The 13,753-nt window shown below is 49.1% G+C and overlaps 1 protein-coding gene across 22 annotated transcripts in view; it reads left to right on the forward strand.

The window, feature by feature from the left end:
* Positions 1-7,212: 7,212 nt before the first annotated feature.
* MACF1 (microtubule actin crosslinking factor 1) overlaps positions 7,213-13,753 on the forward strand; it is a 305,934-nt gene continuing 299,393 nt past the window's right edge. For 11 of the 22 annotated variants that reach the window (XM_033115596.1, XM_033115604.1, XM_033115599.1 and 8 more), the window contains exons 1-2: positions 7,213-7,340; positions 10,170-10,441. In XM_033115596.1, coding sequence (XP_032971487.1) covers positions 10,222-10,441 — 220 coding nt within the window. In that variant the 5' untranslated portion in view covers positions 7,213-7,340; positions 10,170-10,221. Of the gene's footprint in view, positions 7,341-10,169; positions 10,442-13,753 lie in introns of those variants that run through there. The other 11 variants (XM_033115614.1, XM_033115615.1, XM_033115622.1 and 8 more) reach the window with 3 other exon arrangements.

The following is a 13,753-nucleotide window of genomic DNA, read 5'->3' on the forward strand; positions in this document are numbered from 1 at the left end:
CAATGAGTACTTGTTTAATTAATCAGTAAATTTCAATGTCACTAAATCAAAAGGTCTCTTGAATTAAGTAACTTCAATGACGATGATAACAAAAAGAAAAGCACCAGTAAAAGTGCCTTCCTTACTCTCTTGGGAATAAGGAATCTTCTTTATCAATCTTCTTGATGTCTCTCTGGTCTGAAGTGGTCCCATGTTCATGCCCAAACCAATCACCCACCGTGGCCAGAGGAAAAGCCCATTATGACTGGCTTAGGCGATGTCATTTTCATTCTTTTTTGTGTTCAACTTTTCAGCCATTTCCTTCCTGTTGAAGGTTGCGTCTCCATTGTCCCATGATATCCTCCTAATTTTCCTCCTACCTCTCTGAGTTCTTCTCTCCCACCTACCCCTTAACTGTTGGTACAGCTCAGGGCTCTGTCCTCTCCTCTCCTCACTCTTTGCACTTGACCTGGGTGAGCTCAACATGGGTCTACTTTCTATCCTTATGCAGACAACTCCCAAATCTATTTCCAGCCCAGTCCTTTCTCCTTAGCTCCAGACCTAAATATCTCCATTGGTAGCCCAAGGGCACTTCAAAGGGAATATGTCTAAAAATGAACACAGCATCTTTCTCCTAAACCTGTACTTTCTATATAACCTTAGAGAATGATACCATTAATCTGCCCGAGACAGAAATCTGGAAGTCATTCTTAGCACCTCTTCTCCGTCACCCTTCACATCATCCTTAAGTCCTGCTGATGCTCTTTTAAATATCTTTGATTCTTTGCACTTCTCCCATCTTCATCACTATCACTCTTGTCCAAGATCTTGTCCAATCTTGTAAGGACAAGTTTAAATGTCTTCCAACTGGCACTTATCAGTGGCTTTCTCATACTCAATTTAGCTTCTTTGTAATCTATTCTCACAGCACCCAAAGTGAGTTATTCTAGAATGCATATTGGATTAAGTATCTTCCCTGGCAGAAAAAAAAGAAAAAGTATCTTCCCTGTTTAAAATGTTAAAATGGCCATCATTAAAAAGATAAGAGATAACAAATTCTGGCATGGATGTGGAGAAAAGGGAACCCTTGTGCACTGTGGGTAGGAATATAAATTAGTGTAGCCATAATGGGAAACAGTATGGAAGTTCCCCAAAAAATTAAAAATAGAACTACCACATGATCCAGCAATCCCACTTCTGGGCACATATACAAAGGAAATGAAAACAGGATATTGAAGAGATATCTTCACTCCCATGCTCATTGCAGCATTATTCACGATAGCCAAAATATGGAAACAACCTACACGTGCATCAACAGATGAATGGATAAAGAAGATGTGATATATGTGTGTGTGTGTGTGTGTGTGTGTGTGTATAATTCAGTCATAAGGGCATTATGTTAAGTTGAAATATAAACCAGAGAAAGAAAAATAGTATCATTTGTATGTGAACTCTAAAAAAAGGTCAAACTCATAGAAACAGAGAGTAGAAAAGTGGTTGCCAGGGTCTGGGGCATGGAGGAAATAGAAAGAGATTGGTAAAAGGGTGCCAACTTTTAGCTATAAGATGAATAAGGTCTCAGAATCTAATGTAATACATGATGACTCTAGTTGATAACACTGTGTTGTATAATTGAGAGTCGCTAAAGGAGTAGAACTTACATGTTTTCACCAATAAATAAATTAATTAATAAAGTGATGGATGTGTTAATTAACCCAATGGTAGGAATTCTTTTACAATGTATACATATGTTAAATCACCATGATGTACACTATAAATATCTCACAATTTTATTTGCCAATTATACCTCAACAAAGCTGGGGGCTTTGTAAAGCCTTCAATGGCTTTACATGGAACTTGGGAGAACCCAACATTCTCCATTACCTCTCCTATTTCTCCAGCCTCATTTTGGTCAACTTACATCCTAGCACTCTTCATGCCAATTATTCTAAACTTCTTTCAATCTCTTGAGCATCCTATACTCTCAAGTTCAGGACTTTGTACATACTGATCTCTGCTGTTAAGTCTCTCTCTGTTGACCTCACTTCATTGATTGATTGATTGATCCATTCATTCATTCACTCATTCAAGATTTCATTCATTCAATAAGTAACCTCTGAAAGCTAAACCATGTGCCAGGCACTGTAGCGATACAGCAGTGAACAGCACAGATAGGGCCCTCACTCTCGTGAAGCATCTGGCAGAGGAGATAGGAAATAAGTAAATACATACGCAGAATGATGACAAAATGGTAAATCTTATGAGGAAAATAAAACAAGGTTTAAAGGAGGTGGCAACTTTAGATAGGTGGTCAAAAAAAGGCCTGTATGAGTAGGTGACTTTTAAGCTGAGTCTTGGATGATGAAAAAGGCACCAATTATGCAAAGATTTTAGGGAGAGGAGTTCCAGGCAGCCAGAATAGCTTTGCAAAGCCCTAAGATGGGTATGAGATTAATTTATTAAAGGAACAGAAAGAAGGTCTGATGTTTTGGAATCCCATAACCAAGGGGTCTTGAGATTAGGTCTAAGCAAGGGTCAGCTCATGTAGCGCATATGGACCATTATAAGGAGTTCGTATTTTATTCTAAGTGAAAAATAGAACTGTGTGTGAGGTGACATGACATGATTTATGTTTAAAAAGATTCATTCTTGGCTGTTTCATGGATTGAAATGGGGTGGGATCAAGGGTGGAAACAGGGAGAGTCAGAAGGCTAGTGCTATTAGCTATTAAGGTAGCTCATCTATTGCTACCTTAATCCAGATGAGCAATGGATTAAGGTAGCAATAGAAAAATGGAAGAAGCGGTTGAATTCAGGCATTTTGCAGACCTTGCTAGTGGGGATGAAGGGAATCAGAGAAAGAAAAATCAAGAATAACTACTGTAGGGCCGGCCCGGTGGCTCAGGCGATTAGAGCCCCATGCTCCTAACTCCGAAGGCTGCCAGTTCAATTCCCACATGGGCCAGTGGGCTCTCAACCACAAGGTTGCCGGTTCAACTCCTCAAGTCCCGCAAGGGATGGTGGGCTCCGCCCCCTGCTACTAAGATTGAACACAGTATCTTGAGCTGAGCTGCCCCTGAGCTCCCGGATGGCTCAGTTGGTTGGAGGGGATCCTCTCAACCACAAAGGTTGCCAGTTCGATTCCTCGACTCCCGCAAGGGATGGTGGGCTGTGCCCCCTGCAACTAGAAACGGCAACTGGACCTGGAGCTCAGCTGTGCCCTCCACAACTAAGACTGAAAGGACAACTTGAAGCTGAATGGCACCCTCCACAACTAAGATTGAAAGGACAACAACTTGACTTGGGAAAAAAAGTCCTGGAAGTACACACTGTTCCCCAATAAAGTCCTGTTCCCCTTCCCCAATAATAATAATTTTAAAATCTTTTTTAAAAAAAGAATAACTACTAGATCTTTGACTTGAGTAAATGGGTAGGTAGTGGAGCCATTTTCTGAGATGGCGAAGACTGGGAGAGGAACAGATTTATGGGTGGTAGGGAGCCGATATCAAGAGTTCTACGTGGGACATTCTGAGTTTGAGATGCCTCTTAGACATCCAGGTGGGGATGGGGAAGTCAAGGAGGCAGTTGGATAGAGTCTGGAGCTCAGAGGAGAGAGATGAGAGAGCTGGAGATACAAATGGGTACCAATCTGGATCTCATCAGTGTGTGGATAGGAGGAATAATCAGAGAAAGGTGAGAGGAAAGATGTTCTAGGCAGAGCTTGAAATCTTTAAGGTCCCTTACAGTTTGGGGATTCTATGCTCTTTACTCTGGATAGCCTCATCTTCTTCACAGGGCTCTAGCCTCTACCCATGCTCGTGTTTCACCTTCACCATCACTTGGACACCAGTCTGATTCTAGACGGTCCAGAGGAACAAGTTGAGATAGAGGACAATAGTAGAAGGAAAAGCCAGTACAGAACAGTAAAACTTTTCCATGAAGACAGAGAACTATAAGTTTCTATTTAAGCAAGGACCTTGAAAGACAAGCCCTGGTGAAATTACCTGTGGCCTCAGGATTCTAGGAAGTGTCCCTCTACTTTTTCGTGCTCCCTCCCAGGGTACCTTGTAATGATTCCAACTCAGAAGGAATCAGCGGAAGTATAATTGCCCTTTTGCTTGTCTATCTCCCCACCTAGACTGTGAGCAGCATGAGGACAGGGGCCATACCTGATTCATTTTTGAGCCAGCAGCTCAGCGCCTGGCACTGAATTGATGCTTAATTAGTGTTTGCTAAATATTGGATGGGTTAGAGAGTGAGTGTCATTCTCCTATTGTGGCTGGAAAGCTGGGGGCCCAAGCAGCAGTCTGGGGGCCTAGTTTAGGACTCCAAATAGGCACAAGGGTAAGAAGTTTTGGCACCTCTCCAAGGAGAGAACTCTGTTCAGGTGTTTGGGGTGTGAAATTCTAAAGTCACTAACTTCTGGAAGGGATTAGCAGAGACCTTCAGTTGGTGAAATGAGGGACAGTAGAGAAGAAGACCAATGAGACCCAGAGGACATTGTAGAAAGGAATAATTTTCAAGTGCCTGCCCCCTCTACCATCCTGTGAATCCTCAAGGACAAAGACCTGCCTGGATTCACTTCTGTGTTCCCAACAGAACCCAGTACAGTCCCCAGCACATAATATTCCTCAGTAAAAGATGGCTGAAATGAATCGAAGCCCAGTAGCACAAGGTTAGTGGCTTGCTGCCAGCTGCAGAAAGCTTGGCATATCTCAGCATCAGCTCGATCCCAGAGTAGCATTGCTGGAGCTAGAGCTCCTGGGAGACACAACTGAATGTCCTAAGTCCGGAAGCTTCCAGAGCTCCCGTTCTCACAGCCACAGCATGAATAATTCAGGACAGGATTGGTGGTCAGATCTGGGAAGGACATTGAGGTTGAAAAAGAGAGAAATACTTAGATGCTCTCTAGTCAGAGAGGCTGAAACTTCAGCTTCCTAGGTGATTTGACTGTCCTCCCCCAAAGTTCTCCCCAGCTGGCTGAGTCTACTAAGTCCCTGCCCAGAGATCCTGGCCCCTGTGGAGACTCAGTCCCACACCCAGACTCCCCACATTCTTCCTATGGTTTCAACTTATCTCCCCCCTCAGCACCCATGCTCCTCTCTTACCAGGGAAGGGCTTTTACACTCATTTCTGAGCTGCGAATAATTCCTTTATTGCCCTTTCAGCTTTCTGCCTCAAGGTCTTTCAGCCCACCCCCTTAAGAACTTCAGGATCAGGTCGCAGAATTCTCCCGGGCTGAAGCCTTTGCAGGCTTCTGTGGAGCAATGTCCCATACAGGGACTGGCACCTACTGGCCTAAGGACAGTTTAGTTTACAATTATGGACCCCTGACCTTTCTCTGGAAATCTCAGAGATATCTGTGGTCCAAGGAAAAGAACCTTCAGCTGAATCAAAGGACTTGGGTTCTTTGCCTTGGCTTCAGACAGTGAGAGTGACAATTATAGCATGCGGTTTGGAGACAGGCTTGGGCTCTGACCCAAGCCTCAACACTAGTTTGCTTTGTGGGTTTCAGTAAGTCATTTGACCTCTCAAAGTCTCTGTTTCCTTATTTGTAAAATGAGGATAATAAAGGACCTACTGCACAGGGTTATGGGGAGGATTTAACTCGATAATAAACACAAAATGCCCAGGGCATTGCCTAGTGTGCAGTTGGAGTTTAGTAAATGGTCGTTCCTTCCTCCAGGGAGAATGCAGGCAAACACAGAAGGTTTCAGAGGGTGGAAATCATTCCTTCCCATCTCCACTGTCCTTTCCTGGGATGAGAGCTTCATTACCTTTGCTGGGATTATTGCAGTAGTCTCCTGGCATAACCATCCACACCCATCTTGTACCTGTCCTAGGGTTACCTCCACTTTTTTGCTTTCCACCTTCCTTGACTGCTCATAACCATATAATTTAGACCAAATTTCTTAGTTTGAAGTTCAAGGGCCTCTGTAAGTAGGTCCAACCCACATTTTCCCAGCAGTTAGAGTGAAAAAAACAAACACAGGATGTGGAATCTGAAGACATGGATTCCAGTCCTAGATTGGCTACTTACTTCCCAGATGACTGAGTTAACCATCTAATCTCACTTTCTACATCCAGAAATTGAAGATCGTAATATTGCCTCATGGGAAGCCTTATGATTTCTATCTTACTGTCTATCTTTACTGCTAAGCCCAGTGGATGCATCTTTCTCATTGTTGTATCCTTAGCACCAAGCACAGGACCTGGCACACGTGGTAGGTGTTCAGTATATATTGAAGATGAACAGGGTTGTGAGGATTCGGTATGGCATGGCCCAGGTGAAACACCTGGCACAGTCCACAGGAGGTAGGTTACTTGTGGGGTGGGGTGGCTTTAGGCAAACACCCTTCCTTCTTTGGGCATATTCAATCATCTATACCATGAGAAAATAAAAGGCACTCCTGGTTATTTTCTGTATTATTATGCGTAGCATGCAGAAAGAGTTCAATACATGTTTTCTCAGTGGATGAAGCCTCTTCCAAGGCTCTGAATGGGGCTGGAGCTAAGTCTAAGGAGTCTGAGTTCCTTCCTGGGGCCGGCCGGGTTCCCCTCTATCCTTTACCCCGAAGGGAAAATGGGGCCTCCTTCTGGTCCCTCCTACATTCAGTTCCCAAAGCCAGGAGGGGACGTGGACTCGCAGGTCGCTCACCCAGAGCGCAAGCAGGAGCTCCAGGAGCGGGGACCACAATGAGGGTTTAGGGCAAAGAGTGGGCAGGCAGGGGAATGGGCTGTTCCAGAACCGGGTCCCGGGCTGAGAGATAGCCCGGCAGCCTGGGAAAACGAGCTGGGGAGCGGCGGCGAGGAGCTTCAAGGGGGCGGGACGGGTGAACCAGGCCAGGGTCAGCGAGCGGCCGCGGGGCCCGGGTGGACAGGGAGCCGGAGCAGAGGGCGGGGAATGTGGGGCGTGAGTTGGCCCTGGGATACCCGCCGCCGCAGGGGAGGAGCTGAGGGGGAGGGACCGAGAGATAGGGCTCGGGGGCAGCAAGACTACCGGGGGTCAGTGTGGAGAGGGCACTGGGCGGGCCGCCTGACGGGCGCGCGGAGGAGCGCGGAAGCAGACGCGGGTGGGGTTCAGGGCGGAGGGAGCGCGCATCGGGGAGCGGGGGGCGGCGTCGGCGCCGGGGGTGGGGGAGCGGGTTGAGCGGCTGCGCGGGCCTCCGCTTCAGCCGCTGCCGCTAGGGCGCGGGGGGCGGGGGGGCTCGGTGCCTCAGCTCGGCCATTGTGGGAGCCGCTCCCCTCAGCTCCTCTGCGCTCCTCTCCACTGTGCTCCAGACCGGGCGCGCCTCGCAGCCCGCCGCAGCCGCTGCTTTTGCTGCCGCCGCCCGCCGGTCTTCCCCTCCTCCGGCTCCCAGGGTAAGGGCGCGGGGCGCGGGGCGCGGGGCGCGGGGCTGGATGCAGGCTCCTGCCTGATTGCACCCGGTGCGCGGCGGCGGCGGGGCGCGTGCTTCATCGCGCGGGGCGGCCGCGCCCGAGTCCGCGTAGCCGGCGGCAAAGGGAAGGCGGCTTGACAGGCTCGGGCGTCGAGGCCATCCCGGCCTCTCACCTGCAGCGCCGGTGGCCGGCGCCCGGCATCGCCGAGCGCACGGAGCCGGGGTTTCCCTTCGGCCGGCGCTGCCGGGGCCAAAGGGAGGCGTGTTCTCCGGCAAAATGGGACACCGAGCCCTCCCAGGTTCGGAGAGAGACCTGCGGGAGGCGGGCAGGGCCAGGAGGGTAAGGTCGCTTCCCGGCCCCAGGTCTCGGCCACTGGCCCGGTTGTCTGCTGGGTCCCTAGTCGCGCGTCCGCATGGCGCGGCCCCGCTCTTTGTCAGCCGCGCGCGGCGGGCACGCGAACCCACCCGTGTCACCGCTGGCTCGCGGCGCGCCCCATCCCCGCTGTGGGGAAGGGGATGGAGGCGAGCTGGGGGGGAAGGCCGCAGCGGGAGAACTCCAGGTGAAGTGCGGGTCGCGGACCCCGCGTGCGGCCCTTCGTAGTGGGTTGGGGGCGTGGGCGCGCGCTCCTGTGAATCCGGGATTGATGGAGTGACTAAGGTGACAGAGGGGTGGGGCGAGAACCCCGAGGTCAAACAGGTGTTTGTGGGGGTCGGGAGACTGACCAGGGTAGAGCTGGGCACGGGAGGTTTCTCCCGGAGAAGGCCTTGGATGAACGGGCCTTTGTAGTAAAATGGGGCGTCTTGGGGAGGAATAGGCGGTTCTGGGAAGAAGCAGGTGGTCTGAAAGGAGGGGCGTTTCCTGCCCAGGGCTGACGGTAGAGATGGAAGCACAGCCTAAATTTCCCCGAGGTGGGGCAGTCACTTCAGCACGGGACATGCTATAAGAGGTGGGAGGTGGCACCAGAAGGTAACTGGGGGAGGGAGTAAATGCTGGAATAAAGGGCAAAGCTGTGCCAGGACCTGGGTCCTTTCCTTTCTGCCTTCTGTGGCTGGATTCCGTTTTGATGTTCCATGGGAAGGGGGCCCACATGCTAGTGGCCAGGAGGTGCCCTGGCAGGGCTGTTCTGTCTGCCCAAGGCTGCCTAGAGGCCTACTACACTGTTTGATGTTTCTTTTGTTATCTGCTCCCATTCTGTGCCTGCGGTGGGGATCTGCCTGTGACCCAGGAGGCTGTCTCTGCCTTTTGCTGCCTTCAGGCTGAGATTCCCAGAATCCAGGAGGAGCTGTGCCCAGAGACCCATAGTGTTCAGTCATTTAGGCCACCTCACTGTCTCCTACAGCTCTGCGAGCAGATATTTCCCATAAGGGAAAGCCGATGGTCTCTAGAGCTACAGTGAGAACTGGTTATTTGGGCTGGATATGGGGCCTTTAGGGAGGCTGGTAGCTGAAGGCATGTACCATCCGAGCTCCAAGGGAGCCGTTGGGGTGGTGCGCCATGTATAGCAGATGGTTCTGGGAAGTAAGCTTGGCCTGACTGAGGGAAGGCTGCCCAGTCTGGCTGGTGGAGCCCAGCTGGCCCCAGAATGATTGTGTTTCCACTCAGATCATTCCACTAGCCAAACTGACCAGAAAAACTGACTTTCTGTACTGCCTCCCCCATTCCCCACCCCATGCTGTGCTATTTGTTCCTACAGCCCTTAAAATAAGCAAATGGGCACTTTAATGCCTATTGTGTGCCATGCATGGCACCAGCTAGTTTTACATTTGCATTTCACTATGTTCTTAAAACATCATCTAAGGTGAAATGTTACCCCCATTAGCAGATGAGGAAACTAAGTCTCAGAGAGATTAAGTAACTTGCCCCAGATCCCACCAATTGTAAGTGGCCAAACCAGAATTTACTCCCAGGTCTGTCTTGCTTCACGTTTAGAACTTTTTCTAACATATCTGCTGGAGACAGAATGGGAGAAGTAAAGAATTTCTGCCTATTCTGGTTCATGCTTTGTTTCATGTCTACCATTTGAGATCATGCTTTAGTTTTTTGAAAATATTTCCCATCTGTTGCCCTATTTTATCCTTATACCATTCCTGGGAGGTAAGTAGAACAGGAATGTAATAATATATGCTATTTATTGAATGCTTATTGGACACCGGGTACTGTTAAGCACTTTACCTGCAGGATCTCATTTATTCCTTGCAAACAACCCTGTCAGGTTAGGTGCTACCATCATCACCATTTTATAGATGAGGATGCTGAGACTCAAAGAGGTTAAATGGTTTCCCCAGGGTCACACAGCTAGTAAATGGTGAGGTAGAATTCGAATCCACATCTTTCTATCTCTGGGACCTGTAAGCTTAACCCTTCAAATGGACCAGGTAACAATCGTAGTGGTTACCAGTAATAGGAGCTAACTTTTACACAGTGTTTTGGTGTGTGTTGTTTTTTTTTTTTTTTAAGGAGGGCGCAGCTCACAGTGGCCCATGGGAGGATCAAGCCGGCAACCTCGGTGTTATCAGCACCACGCTCTAGCCAATTGAGCTAACTGTCCAGCCCCTTTACACCTACACAGTGTTTTAAGATTTATAGATATATATACATATATTACCTCATGTGATTTCCCCAAAACCCTGTGAATTAGTTTTGCCATATATCATCATCATCCCATTTTCCAGATGAAGAAACTGAGGTTCAGAGAGGTAAAGAGATGAAGTCAGTGGCAGAATCAAGACTAGAACCTCTGCCTCCCAAGTCCCAGAGTTCCTTATGAGACAACCCCTTCAGTCTGTTCACATCTATTCCTCTCTTCTCCAGATCACATCTCCCTGGGCCCCCAGGCTCTGCTGCTACAGTCCCCACCTGGGCAATGTCATCCTCAGATGAAGAAACGCTCAGTGAGCGGTCATGCCGGAGTGAGCGGTCATGTCGGAGTGAGCGGTCTTATAGGAGCGAGCGATCAGGGAGCCTGTCTCCCTGTCCCCCAGGGGACACCTTACCCTGGAACCTGCCACTGCATGAGCAGAAAAAGCGGAAAAGCCAGGATTCTGTGCTGGACCCTGCAGAGCGTGCTGTGGTCAGAGTTGCTGGTAAGAATGCCTGAGTGAGTTGGGTGCCTTGGGCACAAGGGGAGAATGGGCCAGTATGCCGTGGCTGGGTGGGCAGTGGAGGGGTTCAACCCAGGGCTTTCTGAATCAAATTTATTATTACTATTGGCAAGATGATGAAGTAACATTAAAGAAAAATTTGAAAAAGGAAAATCTGTCACCCTAACCCCTCTATGCTAACATGAGACCTGTTTCATTTTTGTGACTTCTTCCCTGCCTTCGTCCCTATGCAGTTTATACCGTGTTCCCCCGAAAATAAGACCTAACTGGAAAAGAAGCCCTAGCATGATTTTTCAGGATGACATCCCCTGAACACAAGCCCTGATGTGTCTTGTGGAGCAAACCTTAATATAAGACCTGGTCTTATTTCAAGGAAACACGGTATGTTCCCTGCAGTTGCCTTCATGACTTATGTACCATTCTAGATCTGGATCTGACTTTTCCCCCTTACTTTTATATCAAAGAGATTTTTCATATTACATTTTAGGCTTTATAAGTACCATTTTTAAAGGCTGTATAATATTTCATGATTTAAAAAATCCTACTCATTTTTCACTTTTCGCGATAATAGAAAACGCCACAGCAAACATCTTTATGAATAGTAACACTTGACTTCTGTTGAGTTTTTTCCTTGGGATAAAGTCTTTGGAGAGGGTAATTTCACTGACATTGCCTTCTAAAGGTGTGGTACACACTTACGATTTCCACAGTGCAAGGGCTGGGTCTGCCTGCTCCTGTGGAGAGAGGTACCTGCTTCTTTGCCAAGTGGCAGAGCAACGAGTGCAGGTTTTGGACTCACAGAGGCCAGGTGCTATTAATAGATTGTGGTCCTGCCGCTGACCAGCCGTGTGACTGGGCAGTCTCTTATCCTAAGAGACTTTCCCCATCCTAAGAACGCTTCCTGTGTAGAGCTGCCTTAAGGATTGGATGAGATAATGTAGGTGAAGCTCTCAGCACAGTTTTTGGCTCAGTGAAGGGGAACTTTGTGAAGTGCTCTCTCTGCTGCTTTCCAATGAAGGCATCCAGAACTGCCTCGGTGGGTTGTGCTCAGCTTCTCAGTAGGCGTTGGTGCCAAAGTGCAGAGAAGTAGACAAAGCAGTGCCTGCAGCTAATTCAGTGACATCACCCACTTTTAATCCAAGGCCTGTCCTGCTGCGGCTTTTGTGTCTCTCAAATAATGCCCCCTGCCCGGCTCTGCTTTATCATCTCTCACCTGGACCTTCCACCCACCATCTAATAGTCTCCGCCTTCCACGCTTGCCCTCTTTCCTCCGAATGACTAACGCAGTATTTTGTTCTAAAATGCAAACCTGATCCTGTTAGCTGCTTCTAAACCTTCTCTGCCTCAGCATTGTGGAATAAAGGCTATGGCTAAAGACCTACTAAAATCAGGCCCCAGTTTACCACTGCAGCTTCACTTTGTACTCCCAAGCACCCTGCCACTTGGAACTGTACCTTGACCCCTGAGGTGTGCATCTTGCAGGATCAGACCTCTGTGCTTTAACTTCTTTGCACGGTGCCGGGAACCCCGCCTCCTCCTTTAAGAGCCGCCTCCTCTGTCCTTAATGCCCCAGTGGTGTCCAAAGCTCCCTCCTCCGCGCTCGTATTCAGACTTTCCATTCCTCTGTGTTCCCTTGTACAGTACAGCAGTTACCCTGCAGGGTGCCTGTCACGCCCTTAGGACTGTGTCTTGTTTATGTTTTCACCCCCAGCTACTTGCACGGGTCTTGTGCATGTTGGAGATCAACCAGTATTGACTGGATGCAAGGAGTGTTTACAGGAGAATCGTGGTAGATTGTGGTCCAGGGACAGGCAGAGGGCTGTAATGGCAAGCTAGACAGGGAGAAGGTTCTGTGGGGTACTCAGAGGGTACTCAGGAAAGGATGTTAGAGGAAGTGAGCTGCCAGGGAGGAGCCCTAGAAGATGGGCTGGAGGGTTTGAACTCTTTCTGGTAGGCCGTAAGGGGCCCTGGGAGGAGGGACTCTTGTTCCTTCTCAAGACTTTTGGGCCTGTGGCGTCAGCCAGCACATAGTTTTCAGAGCTGTTGGTAAGGTGCAGGAAGAACTCAACTAGTCCTCAGCCTTGAAGGGCTATGGCTGAGGGGCCCCTGGCCTCACAAACCCTTCATTCTCCTGAAGGTGGCAGAGTGGAGGCCTTCTTCTCCGTTCCTTCTGCCCACTATCCCTCCGCCATCACTTACAGATCCTTTGTGATGATTTCCCCTTCCAGTCTTCTCCAAGGAGCCCCACGGGATGATTTGCCTGCTGTTTTACATTCTGAGTTTAGAATAGAAATGGAATGAACTCAAGAGGGTTCAATCCCCAGGCCGAGCCCCCAAGGACACCACTGGGTCTACTGATCAAAGGGGTGGTGGGTGCTGGGCTGTTGTTTCCCGGCATCCATGCTGATCTTCTTTACATCCTGACACTGCCAGTGACTGTCTTGAGGAGGGGGCTGGGCTAGGGAGGCTGAAAACGGGGAGACTGCCATGGTTAAAAATAATGCGCGCTGCAGTTGGGTGTCTTTGGTTAGCAGGAGAGAAGAGAGGCAGCAGAGGGGGCGGGGACTGCTACTTCAGGGCCTGGTTGCAATCTTCCTGCGATTTTAGAACGCGGTGGGGGCTCTAGCAGAATAATTAAACAGGCAGCCTTACTCTTGCAGGGATTCTTTCCTTTTAGGTGCAGGAGGGGGGCGTCAGGGAGACCCTGGGTGCTCTGAGGCTCTCTGAAGCCAGAACTTTCATTCTGGGAGGAAATGAAGTCAGTCTTACCCTGGAAGGCAGCTGTGGCCTCCGCAGTTTTCCCTATGGGTCTGGGTTAGGAAGCCGAGTGGGGGTGTCTGGATCAGTCTCACCCTATGCAGAGACCTCCCCCGCCCCTGGCCCCATAGGCATCCTGAGCTGGTCTGAGGGCTTCGCTTGTGCTTGAGACGCCTGATTGGAAACCCCTGCTAATCACACATGTCAGAGTGAAAGGCATGTCAGGGCTGAGAAAGCTGCTGATCTCAGTCTACAAAGTCAAAACAGGTTCTAGGGGCTCCACACATGCTGTAACCTGATTCTTCCCATCCTCATCCTTTCCCTCCATTTACTCTCTCTTTTATTTGTGAGCCCTAGTCTCAACTCCCTAAGCCCAGCCACAGTGAAATGGAACAATAGTCATTAATGTGAATGCCTTGTTGTTTCTCTTGATCAGTGTTATGGTTTACATAGAGATTTCATAATAACTCCTTGTGTTAGTGAGGACATGTGTTAGAATCTGAGGCCCAGAGGGTTTCAGGGAATTGCTTGTAGTCA

Source organism: Rhinolophus ferrumequinum, chromosome 9 (assembly GCF_004115265.2).
Source record: "Rhinolophus ferrumequinum isolate MPI-CBG mRhiFer1 chromosome 9, mRhiFer1_v1.p, whole genome shotgun sequence".
Lineage (NCBI taxonomy): Eukaryota > Metazoa > Chordata > Mammalia > Chiroptera > Rhinolophidae > Rhinolophus > Rhinolophus ferrumequinum.